Source organism: Peromyscus leucopus, chromosome 3 (genome assembly GCF_004664715.2).
Source record: "Peromyscus leucopus breed LL Stock chromosome 3, UCI_PerLeu_2.1, whole genome shotgun sequence".
Lineage (NCBI taxonomy): Eukaryota > Metazoa > Chordata > Mammalia > Rodentia > Cricetidae > Peromyscus > Peromyscus leucopus.
Window position 1 is genome coordinate 117032504 of NC_051065.1, and position 13306 is coordinate 117045809.

Below are 13306 nucleotides of genomic sequence, written 5' to 3' on the forward strand. Positions count from 1 at the left end.
ACCCCCTTTCCAGCACATACATAATAGAAGTAGATATTTAAAGAAGAAAAAGCGTACTGGGCTGAATGTGCCTCAGTTGGTAAAATGCTTGCCAAGCCCTGGGTCTGTATCCCAGCACTCATAAAATCAGGAATGGTGGTACACCTCCATCTTCCCAGCAATGGGAGGTGAAGTCAGAAGCAGACTAGCACAAGGTCTTCTTCCAGTGTGGGACAGGTAAGATCCTCAGAAATAAAAACAAAATACATCGAAGCCGGGCGGTGGTGGCCCACACCTTTAATCCTAGCACTCGGGAGGCAGAGGTAGCTGGATCTCTGAGTTGGAGGCCAGTCTGGTCTACAGAGTGATTTCCAGGACAGCCAGGGCTACACAGAGAAACCCTGTCTTGAAAAACCAAACAACCCCCCTACTCCACCAAAAAAAAAAAAAAAAAAAAAAAAAATTTTTTTTTTTTTGAAAATGTATTCTCTGAGTCCCAGTGATCATTGCAACAGTCCACAGTGGTCGGCACCGGCGCCGTCAGTGCACGGTGGGGGAAACCGAGGCTCAGGAAGGCGAAGGGACCCACCCATCCCCCGCCCCGACCCTCCCGTCGGCTCGGCCGCGACTTCCCCGCCCACCAGGCGGCCAGGGAGCTCCGAACTCGCGCCTCGGGCCCGGGCGCCCCCGCGGCGCACGCGCACTGGGCCGGGCGCGCTCTTGGGCGTGTGGGAGTGCGCGAGCGCGAGAGCGAGAGAGCGAGGACGGCCGCCGGGGGAAGGAGGCGGGGACGCGGGGGGGTGGGGGAAAGGCCGGGTGCGCGAGGGAGCGTGCGCGCGCTGACGTGCCGGGCGCCATGTTGGAGGGCTGGTGGTAGCGGCTCGGGGAGGTGCTCGCTCTTGTCGGTCTCGCTCCGTCTCTCGCTTCCCCCCCCCGCCCCCCGGCTCCCTCCGGGAACTCCCCCCTCCCCCTCCCCGGTCGCCGGCGTGTGGCGGAGTGTGTGCGAGGGCGGGGGCGGGCGTCGGGGGGGACGGGGGCGGGCGCCGCGGCCCCCGGGACGGCGGCCGAGGGAGGCGCCGGCGGCGAGGGACTCCGCGGCGCCATGGACGTCGAGAGGCTGCAGGAGGCGCTGAAAGGTGGGGGTCGCCGCGCTGCCGGCCGCGCGCGCTCGGGCGGGGGCCGCCCGCGCCGCCTCGCCAGCCTCCACCCCCCCCCTCCCCGCCCCGCCGCGCCGGGCTTTGTGTGGGCCGCGGGCGTGGGGGGGGGAGGGGAGCGCCTGGCACCGGCGCGGCCCTCGTCGTGCGGCGGCGGCGGCGGCGGCGGATGCCGAAGTCGAGGCCGCGGCCTCTGGGCCTGGGGGAGCCCCCAGCTCGCCCTCACCACGCCGGCCCCGAGGCTTGGCGAGCAACAGGCTCGAGAACGCTGCTTCCCAAACTTGGAACCGCGGGGGTCCCGGCGTTCCGAGAACCAACCCCCCTCTGGACACCCAGCCGCATTTGGGGCTCGGCGGCTTGGGGGGGGGGAGGGTGACTTGGGGGTGGGTTCATTCAGGTATACCCGGCGGGGGCCGGGGCTTGGATCGGACGCCGGGGCTCCCCTTGGGAAACTCTTGGGAAACACCGTGAAGGATGGTTTGTGAGGTGCAGTGCCCCCTGTAGGAGAACTCGTGGCGTGGAGGTGGGAACTCGGGGTGGCTGTGGGTACTTGGGTGAGAGGGTCATTTTCTCTCTCTCCGATCTCTTCTCTCTCCTGTGCCCCCCCTCCACCCCGCCCCCGTGTGTTTTTCGGGACAGGGTTTCTCTGTGTACCCTTGGCTGTCCTGGATCTCACTCTGTAGACCAGGCTGGCCTCGAACTCAGATCCGCCTGCCTCCTCTGCCTCCTGAATGCTGGGATTAAAGGTGCGCGCTGCCTCGCCACGCCCAGCTGAGGCTGATTTTCTTAATTGTTTTCTAATGTAGAGCAAGACTTTGAATAAAGTTCGCTTGTAGACGACATACTGATAAACGTTCTTTTCTTTTCTTTATCTAGATTTTGAGAAGAGGGGGAAAAAGGAAGTTTGTCCGGTCCTGGATCAGTTTCTCTGTCATGTAGCCAAGACTGGAGAAACAATGTAAGTAGAAAGCATGGGTTCATGGTGACAGGCCTACCTGTCTTCACAGTTGTTTAGGTAGTGGAAAAAGGAGGTTTCAGAACACTCATATAATAGGTCTGTCAACATTGGAGACCCTGGGGATGGGTGAGACCGCCCAGCTGGTTAAGGTGCTTGCTGCCAGGCCTGAGGACGTGAATTTCATCTGGAAATTCCACCTAGGGAGTCCCACATAATGGAAGGAGAGAACTGACTCCCAAAAGTTGTCTTTGGACTCATACACAAAAATAAATAAGTAGAAAAATATAATAATAAAAAAATGGAGATGCCTTAAAGATCACAGTAAAGACAAGACACCTTCCTGTGTGTTGCATAACAATTGTTAGAATTTATCAAAGTTTTCTGGATATCAGCTTTGGCACAAGGAGAACCTACCAGTTTGAAAGAACCACAGAAAAGATTGTTTCATTATGGGTTCTTCATCATTGTAAACAGGTTTCTTCCCACAGTTTTGTGACTTTGATACCGATAGGGATTTGTTGTTGACATTTTTTGGTACTGCCCAGTGTCCAGCCTTTTGTTGTCAGACTAATCCATGTTGTTTAAAGTCTAACTTGGATTTGTTGTCTTGAGGACTTAAGAGATTATCTGACGCATTCCAGATGGTGAAGTTGTCACTGTCCTGACTTTCTGGGTTAGCTAACTTATTACATATGCCAACATCTTACTAGGCTCATTGCCAAATGTTGCCAGTCCGAACCTATACTGTATTTTTCAAAAGGAAAAGTCTGGTTTATTCATGTGGTACAAGTTCTTTCACACTCTGGCTCAGTGACTTAGTGTGAGACAACCTGTCTTTGTACACTAAGTCGTGTAGGGTAGGGGCAGAGAAAGGTTATTTAGAGTTTAGTGTTGGTGAGCTCTCTGCTTAGTTTTGAGTATAATATTCGGCAAGTGATTATATATCTTCTCTGTCATTATCTCATTCTGTAGCCCTGGCTGGATTTGAACTCAGTGATCCTTACTGGCTCTGCCTTCTAGGTGCTGGGATTAGAGTTTTGGGCAACCAAGCCTGGCAGTTTTAATTTTTTGAGATAGGATCACGCTCTAGCTCAGATGGCTCTGAATTATTAGGTAGCCCAGACTGACCTCAGACTCTAAGCAGACCTATCTCAGCCACCAAGTACTGGGATTGCAGATGTGAGCGGCTACCCTAGCTTTCCTCATTGTTGTCACTTTGTTATTACTGTTGTCACCGGAGCTGGGACCCAGTACCTCATGTGCTAGACAAGAGCTCCACCACTGAGCTACATTCTCTGCTTCCTTAAAAATTTGAATTCCTGTTTCTTTAAGGTACCTGCACTGGCTTTGAACTTAGGTTCATTCTGCTTTCATCTATGTAGTGCTGGGATTGCATGCATGCCCCAACATGCTCTCTATCTTTATTAACAAGTGTTCATTTTTTACAAGATTTGTTTGTGGCTGTGGTTTAGCTTTCTAATAAGTAGCTATATTTTAGGAAGAAAATATATCTAAGTGTAGTACATAATTTAGTAGTTATATAAGCAGAACCTCTTTAGTAGTTTATTAAAATATACCCATCAAGGCAAGAAAGGTGGTGGCACACACCTTTAATCCCAGGATTTGAGAGGCAGGTGGATCTCCATGTTCAAGGCCAGCCTGGTCTAGAATGAGTTCCAGGACAGTCAGGGCTACACAGAGAATCCCTGTCTTAAAAACTAAAACAGCTGGACATGGTGGTGCAGGCCTTTAGTCCCAGTACTTGGGAGGCCATCCTTGTCTACAGAGCGAGTTTCAGGACATCTAGAGCTGTTACAGAGAGAAACCCTGTCTTGAAAAAAACAAAAGCAAAACTAAAACAAACAAGAAGATGAAAATATATCCATCAACCTAATGTGACTAATATTTCTGTGCATGTCAATTTTAAGAATAGAATCCTTGCCAGACATAGTGGTGCATGCCATTAATCCCAGCAGAGGGTTAAAGGCAGAGGCAGGTAGATCTCTATGAGCCTGGTCTACATAATGAGTTCCAGGACAGCCAAAGCTACAGTGAGTCCCTTTCTCCAAAAACAAGAGAATCCTCTAGTGAAAAAAGTCATTTACTGGGCTGGAGAGATGGCTCTGTGGTTAAGATCACTGGCTGCTCTTCCAGAGGACCCAGATCTGATTTCTTACACCCACTTGTAGGCTCAGAACTCTGTAACTCCAGTTCCAGGAGATCTCATGTCCTCTTCTGGCTTCCAAGGGCACAGTGCACGATTGTGGTGCACATTTTTATGTGCAGGCATAACACCCAAAATGGATGCAAGTCACTAGTTTCACTTATATAGAAAAACCTAAAAAATGACTAGATGCCATCTTTCAAAAATAAATGAGTCCCTGAAATATCATTCATTGCTTACATTGTCTCTCTTCCTTGAGCTCTTGACTGGATTAAGCTGTTTCTTATCAGAAGAAAAGCATTTTATTTCCTGAAGTTTTTTTGTTTTCCATACAAAATTATTTTAGCTGGGTGGTGGTACACGCCTTTAATACCAGAGTTTGAGAGGCTTAGGCAAGGTAGATCTCTGAGTTCAAGGCCAGCCTGGTCTACAGAGTGAGTTCCAGGACAGCCAAGCTATGCAGAGAAGAAACCCTGTTTCAGAAATAGAAGGAGGGGTGAAGGGTTATCTTAGACAGTGATGCTTATCAGTCTGGTCAATACAAACTGCCTTAACTTTTTGATAAGCATATTGCTCTAGTTGAGAGATTCTAAAAGGTAACTTTAATGTTCTGTCTTACCCTGTCCTACTGGATACCAGGTAGCCTGCCAATCAGTCAGATTTTGAATCCTCTACTTCCTACATTGTTTGGATGTTGTGTATTAGATGTTCTGTATTAAAATGATTGGTGCTTTTATATTCTTGATTGCATTTGGTGAAGTTTGGATAATATTTTCTTCCAGATTAGATACGACCTTTGCTTGCTTGCTTGTTTTCCACTTCCCCAGGGTAGAACCTGGGCCTTGCATCTGTTAGCCCCTGCTCAGCCACTGAGTCGTAACTGCAGAACCAAATAGTGATCACGTTGTTTTCCTGGTGCTGGGGATTGCATCCAGACTCTTCTACGTGCTAGGCAGGCACTTCATCACTGAGCTCCAGCTCCAGCCCAGTACTGTGGAGCTTTTTAGTGGGCTTTCTCCGTAACAACAACAATCTCTGGTTCTGGAGATGGAATGATTGGATTAGTATATCCCAAAATTGTTTCATGGGTCTGTCAGTACACACTGGAAAAGGTGGAGATAATGCCAATGTTACTTCCACAAAAGAAGAATGTTAGTTTTAAATGTGTATGGGTGTTTGCCTGCATATGTGTCTGCACTGTGTGAATGCCATGCCTACCAGGATCAGAAGACTGTGAAGTTACAGATGGTTGGGAGCTGCCTTGTGGTGTTTGGAAATGAATCCAGGTCCTCTGGAAGAGCAATAAGTACCCTTAACTGTTTGAAGCATCCAGCCAAGAATGTTACTCTTTTTAAACAAGGTGTACCCAATTTGTAGTGCTCACCCACCAACCCTTTTTGAGATTTCATCTTGCTGTGTAACCATAGCTGTCTTCTCATGTGGAGTTGGTTTCTAGACAAGATCTCTTTTGTGCCACATTCAGGAGCTCAGTGTGAGCAACAAAGTGGTCCCTTCAGCTCTTCCCTTTGCCCACTGGTAGGGTGGCCAAGAGCATGTCATTTTTAACTGCTGTTCTCAAGTTGGGATGCCATGGTTTCTGGTGATTGTTTTTTCTGTTTTGTTTGTTTGGTTTTTGTGATGATCCTTAGTTTACCGCCTTGACCTCTGTACTCTTATTTCCTCTTGATCAGGTAGGTCTCAGTGATATACAGCTGGTCAGCTTCTCCTCACCCTTTGGGGGTTTGTTGGGCTTTTTATTTTGTTTTCTAGTGTGTCTGACAGTGCTTTGAGAGATGAGCTAAAGCCAACAATACCATTCTTTCTGATTTCCTTTTTTAAAGAAAAACTTAAATCCTTGCTAGACCAGTGCTGTGTGACAAAACTCCCTGGGGAACACACACACACACACACACACTCGTCTACTCATCCCAGATGGGGAGCCCACGACAGACCAAAGTACAGAACTTGGTGAACTAACGAGTTTTATTGGGGTTATTTACAAGGATATATATGGTTGAGGAATTATTTATAGGACCAGAAGTGACTCAGAGACAGCTGTTACCAAAGCCTACCCCAGCATGGGTGACAGCTCACGAAATCGGGTGAACCTGGAGCACCGCACAGCAGCAGCCTGCAGACAGGACAACAGATTGGAGCGCCCTTTGCTGGTGTTTCCCGTGGTCTGCACCTTCTCCAGGCAGCTCTGCTGGTTTCTTCTTTCAGGAATGGTCTGGCCTCAGAGTCTCCCTGGCAGCTCCTCTCTGAGTCTTCTGTGAAGCTCAGCTTTTCTTCCTCTGAGAGGTGACTCTTGTTTGTTTACAAGATAGGGAGGGGCCTAGTGAATCTGGGAGCTTCAGGGAGTTGAAGGTGTTTACCTCTGCTTAGGAGCTAGCCTGCAGGATGGAATGTTTTGATTATGGAGGAAACTGTTACACAACAACTGGTTAAGACAAGGTACTAATAATACTCAAACTATGAAAATAATATGTAAAGACTGAGTACACTGCTTGGTGCTAAAGGAAGAATAGCTGGCCAGGTGGGTTTGGATTGGGGTGGGGTGGCAGTTGGAGGTGGTCTAGCTGTTGTCCAGATTAGTCTGGAATTGGCTGGCTCCAGCTGGCAGTCCTGTCTGACCTTTGTGTTTATATATTTGACACTTCAGGAAGGAAGGAAAGTTAGACAACTTAAAGGTAGTCACTATTATTACATTATTACAAACTGTGAGGCTGTTTGGGCCTTCCTTAATTTTTTTCTTTTTTTTCCCCCATAACTTCCTTCCTTCCTTCTTTTCTCCCTTCCTTCCTCCCTCCCTCCCTCCCTCCCTCCCTCCCTCCCTCCCTCCCTCTCTCCCTCCCAGACAGAGTTTCTCTGTGTAGTTTTGGTGCCTGTCCCGGATCTCGCTCTGTAGACCAGGCTGGCCTCGAACTGGCAGATCTACCTAACTCTGCCTCCCCGGCTGGGATTAAAGGTGTGCGCCACCACCGCCCGGCCCCTTAATTTTCTTAAGGTGGGGAATGTTTTGTCTGATGTAGTACTTGTGTCTAAAATGTCCACTGTATCCTGCTTTTGTGAATTTTGGTCCCCCCCCCCCTTAATGTATTAGTAATTAATGTTGGGGCATATTGATTTTTCAGTCTCTTTTTTTTTTTTTTTGAAACACATTTATTATTTGTGGGTACAAGTGTGGAAGTCAGAGGATACCTTGCAAGAGTCAGTTTATCTCCGTCCACCGTGTGGCCCCAGAACCAAGCTCAGGTCATGTGTGCCATCTTAACAGCCCCAGTTTTTGGTTTGTTTGTTTGTTTTTAAAAGGCTTTGTGTTTCCCTTTCTCAGGTCTAACTACTGTTGATTTCCCAGTTAATTTTAAGAGTGTAGCATGTGAGATTTGGTCTGTTGTATGAACTGTAGTTTTATAAGTTAACTTCATTGTCTGTACCTATAAACCGTAAAGTACATACTGCTTTTGTGTTACTTGTGTGAGCTTTGGGAGCACACCTGTGCACACATATGTGGATGCCAGAATTGGAAGCTCACCTTTTTGGCTAAGCCAGGTTGATTGGAGCTTTTAGGATCTCTGTCTCCACCTTGTAATGCTGGGGTTACAAGCGTGCAAAGCCACACCCTGCTTTTTATGTGGAAGCTGAGAATTGAGACTTAGGTCCCTTAAGCACTCTTAGCTCCAGAACTATCACCGTAGGTGCCTTCCCAACCGCCTCCCCTCCCCACCCCACAGGGTTTTCTTATTAGCATATATTACTTAATACAAAATAGGTTTCAGTATGAGGTTTTTTGTTTGTTTTTAGGTAGGGTTTCTTTGTGTAGCCCTGGCTGTCCTGGAACTTATGTAGACCCGGCTAGCCTTGAACTCAGAGAGCCGCCCGCCTTTACAGTGCTCGGACTAAAGACACATGCTACCACCTCCGCCTGGCAAAAAATTTTTTTTGGAGGGGGGTAAAATCTTTCTTTGTAGCTCAGGCTGCCCTTAGACTTGTGATCCTCCTGCTTTAGTTTCCTTAGTACTGAAATTGCAGATGTTCATACAACTGGCTTACATGGGAATTTTTGCTTTGGGTTGTTAACTGTCTCCCACCAAAGCACAGGAGAGACAGATTGCATGAACATATTTTGTGTAAGACATCAAGTATTTCCCATGCATGCCCTGCTTTAGTCTTTGTGACTGTTCTCTGTGAAGTATATGTTCTGTTTATTAAAATGGGGCAAGACTTAAAAGCTTAAGAGTGTACAGATGGTAAGAGATGCAGTTATGCTTGGGCATGGTCAGTACCCAGGTCCCGTTAGAACTCATTCCTTTGGGCCCTGCTTGTGCTGTGTTCGCTTGTGTGACATCCTCCCTCTCCACTGCAGCAATCTTATTTAACACCACCATTAGAATTCAAAGCTTAGGTTTTTGGGTATGGGCTTCCATTATCATCATTACTTAGGTGGTGGTTGTTTAACGAAGCTGACCTTATGTACCTGCACAGCTCTCTTTTCTTTGTGGTACAGCACTTGTTCTCCTGATGTTTGAGCCTTGTGGATGAGAGAGGTGTTAGAAAGGTTGTGTATGGTGATGCATGAACACTGCTTGGAGGCACTTAGTAAAAGGCAGTTAAGAAAGGTGACCTGTGTGCTCTTAACATCTCATTTTGATATTTCTGGTGACCTCAAAGGCTAAAAACACTATGGGTAAGTAAAGTTTTTGCAGAGGCATACATTTGATTAGATTGAGATGTTATTTTTGAAGGGAACTGCAAACCTGATAGTGTTCCCTCTCTGACCCTGGATTAGGCACAAGCCATACCCAAACACCTGTTTTCACAGGGAGATTCTTGATTAAGCAGGGAAGACAAAGTGTCTGATTTCTGACCCAGGCAGAAAAACAGTAGCAAATGACCTTGCAGGTGTAATTTTTAAGAGGAAAAAAAAGGGGGAGGTCTGTGTTAGAATGGGGGAGGATGCAGTGGTATATTTTGATTGGGCATGTTAAAGGGGACTTTTGATTGCTGGACTTTTTGATAGCTGGACCTTGGTAGTCAGTCTCAGGAGGAGGAAGTGGCAAAAGGGAGTGGATTCCAAAGGGAATGGATCTTGGTGGCTATCTTTAAGAATGTAATATAGGAAGAGGGAATGGGGGAAGGGCAAGACCTGCCAGAACTATGGTTGCCATGTTAGGGCCTGCAAACAATTTTAGTTTGTAGTACATAAACCTGCCCTTTTCTTTATTATGTGAAGAGGGCATATATTGTAGAAGTATTTGAAATTTGAGGGATATGAGACATTTTACTGACACTTGATTCCATGACTGTTCTAGTTCATATTACTGTTGTCTTTCCTGTCTTCATTCAAAGATTTTGGTATTTTTTAGTCTTTGCCCCTGTTCATTTAGTAGATTCATAACTTACCTTGTTGCTTGGCTTTCTTGTATTTTCTGTGGTCTGTGGACTTGCTGTCCTAGTCACTGTAGGAAATCACTGGCACCACCCAAGTTTGGCAACTTTAAAAACATTGTTGATGGGGCTGGAGAGATGCTTCAGTGGTTAAGAGCACTTTTGCAGAGGACTTGTGTTTGTGTCCCAGCAGCCAGTGGCTCAAATTGTCTATGTAACTCCAGTTCCAGAGGAGCTGACATCCTCTTCTGACCTCTATGGGCACTGACTGCATGCACATGGTGCAAGGCATACATGCAGACCAAACACTCATACTGCCAGGCAGTGGCGATGCATGCCTTTAACCCAGAATTCAGGAGGCAGAGGCAGATGGATCTCTGAGTTCGAGGCCAGCCAGGGCTACATACAGAGAAACCCTATCTGGAAAAACCAAACCCAAACAAAATCAACAAAACAAAGACCACTTATACTGATAAAATAATCTTTTTTTTAAAAATTTAAAAATGGGGCCAGGTGAGAGGCAGATGCAGGTGGATCTCTGAGTTTGAGGCCAGCCTGGTCTACAGAGTGAGATCCAGGACAGGCACCAAAACTACACAGAGAAACCCTGTCTCTCGAAGGGGGAAAAAAAAAGTGTATGCTGACAAAATTTTCCATTTTTCTTCATGGGGTTACTTCAGTTTGTCATTTAAGACTGTTCAAAAGACTCTCTAAATAGGCCTGCACCACTTAGTGGGGATACTTTCTGAGAACCTTTTTGGGAGTTGCTCTTGCAAACATAGCAAATTGCAGTCAGTGAGTGGGTTCTCTTGGTGTCAGAGGCTACAGCTGGCACCATGGAGTTTGCTGTTACACAGTCAACTTTGCTTTAGCTAGATATTCTCTAGCACTAAAATGTATGTAGATCAGTGAGTCACATGTTTTTGTTTGTTTGTTTTTCGAGACAGGGTTTCTCTGTGTAGTTTTGGTGCCTCTCCTTGAACTCACAGAGATCCGCCTGGCTCTGCCTCCCAGTGCTGGGATTAAAGGCATGTACCACCATTGCCCGGCCGAGTCACATGTTCTTATCAAGTATTAGGCATTGTAGTAACCGTGTAAGTTGCACTGTTCTAATATACACAGTGCAATGGGTTGTTCGGAAATTCACAAGGACCATCTCGTGTTGTTAAAGCAAATTATTTTGATGGCATGACTGTGTCATCATATTAGGCAATAGAAGTTTTTTGTTTCCATTGTATTCTCTTAGTGCTCTGTTGATGACCAAAATACAGCTATGTAGTGTATGACCGAATATTTTATATGCAGAATTTTTCATGATTTCATGTCTTTTTCCATAGATACTTCCACGTTTCATATATGAATTGATAGTTTCTTTTTACTCACACTTTTGTAGCTGTTGAGCAGAACTTGACTTGCCCTTTAGTGTGGCACACAGAGAGCTAGATTAAAAGATAAAAGGAATTCTGTGAACCAAGTACTTAAAAAATCTCAGTAACCAAAATAAAGTTCTATATATTTAAAAAAAAAAGATAAAAGGAAAAGCTTTTCCTTTATTTACACACAAAAAAAACGAATTTTATGTGCATGCTAGTACAGATAGGGGGAGGGGTTGGGGCGGGTGTTGGTCTTCAGAATAGACAGATAGATATCTTCTGAGTGCTGATATTAAAAGTGTGTGCCATCACACTTGGCCACCTTGACTTTGAGACAAGTTCTCACTGGGACCCTGGACTCACCAATTAAGTTAGGTTGCTGACTACAAACCCTAGGAATCCTCTGTCTTCAGCTATCAAACAGTGGGATTACAGGTACACATCACCAGGTCTAGATCTTTCTCCAGACCCAAGACAATACTCTTAACTTTAGAAGATAAGTGAGCCGGGTGGCAGTGGCCCCAGTGCTCGGGAGGTAGAGCGAGATCCAGGACAGGCACCAAAACTACACAGAAAAACCCTGTCTCAAACCCCTGCCTCCCCCCCCCCCCAAAAGGAAAAACATATGTGACCCCTGACTATGTATGTGTAAGTATTTGGGGATAAGTTTGTGTAGCTTGAGAGTTTTTCCTGCCTTGCCCACAGTCAGGACAATTCTCTGTTACCCGCCAGTCCCACAGCCGCTCAGACCCAACCAAGTAAACACAGACACTTATATTGCTTTCAAACTGTATGGCCGTGGCAGGCTTCTTGCTAACTGTTCCTTTATCTTAAATTAATCCATTTCTACAAATCTATACCTCGCCACATAGCTGGTGGCTTATCGGCGTCTTCACAGGCTGCTGGTCATGGCGGCGGCTGCAGCATCTCTGGTCATTGCGGCGGCTGCAGCAGCTCCCTCTGCCTTCCTGTCCCTTTTTATTTCTCCTCTCTGCTAGACCCGCCTATCTTTCCTGCCTAGCCACGGCCGATCAGGTTTTATTTATTAACCAATCAGAACAACTTGACATACAGACCATCCCCCAGCACAGCCAAGTGCAGACCATCTCAAACACCTGCACTCAGGCCCATGGTCCTAATCATCCTCTATACGGACCTGCTGGGTAACGCCACAAGGAACCCAAGAAGGGCTCCCACAGGACATACAGAACATCCCACAGCAAGTTTGTCTTGTTTACTTTTCAGTTTCTGTATGTCCAGAATCTGTCTATTCTTGGTCAGTTTAGCTGTCACCTAGATCTTAGATTGTCGAAGAAAACGGTGATCTTGCCTTTTAAAATCTTTTTTGCTGTTCTATTCTGCATTATGAATATTACGTTAAAAACAGATCTCATGCCTGCTGTGGGATATTCTGTATTCTGTGAATGTGTTGTTTTGATTGGTTGATAAATAAAAAGCTGATGGGCCAGTAGCCAGGCAGGAAGTATAGGCGGGATAAGCAGACAAGGAGAATTCTGGGAAGAGGAAGGCTGAGTCATGAGACGCCAGCCAACTGCCCAAGGAGAAACATGTAATGGGACGCAGGTAAAGCCACGGAAGATGTGATGATACATAGATTAATAGTTATGGGCTAATTTAAGATATAAGAGCTAGCAGCAAAAGGCTTGAGCCATGGCCATGCAATTTTAATTAATATAAGCTTCTGTGTGTTTACTTGCGGGATTGGTGGGTGAGATTTGTCTGACCACTGGCAGGCTGGGACACAGAAAATCTGACCACACATGCCAAGCTAGGCTCCTTTGGTTGTCTGATCATATCATCTGTCTCTCTCTGTCTTGGTGTGTGTGTGTTTTATATTATTTTGTGTTTTATAGTATTTTGGAGTCAGGGTCTCTAGTTCTGGCTGGCCTGGAACTCAGAGATCTTCTTACTTCTGTTTAACATGTGCTGCTGTGGTTAAAGACATGCACTGCCTTGCTTAATATTTTTTAGAATTTTTATTGGACATGGTTCTCTTAGACCAGAAAGAGCTTGAACTTTTTGCCCTTATTCGCACTTGTAGTCTATCTTCAGCTTCCAGATACTGGGATTATAGGCCTGTGCAACCACATCTAGCTTGCTTTATTTATATATGTATTTATTTGGGACTAGGACTTGTTTTGTAGTCCTAGCATTCTTGATACTTGTTATGTTTCTGTCAGGCTGGCTTGGAACTTGTGATACTTTTGTTGCTGTCTTTCAAATGCTGGGGTTATAGACATGCACTGTCAATCTACCTGGGATCATGCAT

At 46.2% G+C, this 13306-nt stretch overlaps 1 protein-coding gene across 2 annotated transcripts in view; it reads left to right on the forward strand.

The window, feature by feature from the left end:
- The first annotated feature begins 820 nt into the window (after positions 1-820).
- Ppp4r2 (protein phosphatase 4 regulatory subunit 2) overlaps positions 821-13306 on the forward strand; it is a 48490-nt gene continuing 36004 nt past the window's right edge. Inside the window, exons 1-2 of one of the 2 annotated variants that reach the window (XM_028872709.2) lie at positions 821-1115; positions 2010-2091. In XM_028872709.2, coding sequence (XP_028728542.1) covers positions 1082-1115; positions 2010-2091 — 116 coding nt within the window. In that variant the 5' untranslated portion in view covers positions 821-1081. Of the gene's footprint in view, positions 1116-1601; positions 1620-2009; positions 2092-13306 lie in introns of those variants that run through there. The other variant, XM_037203947.1, reaches the window with a different exon arrangement.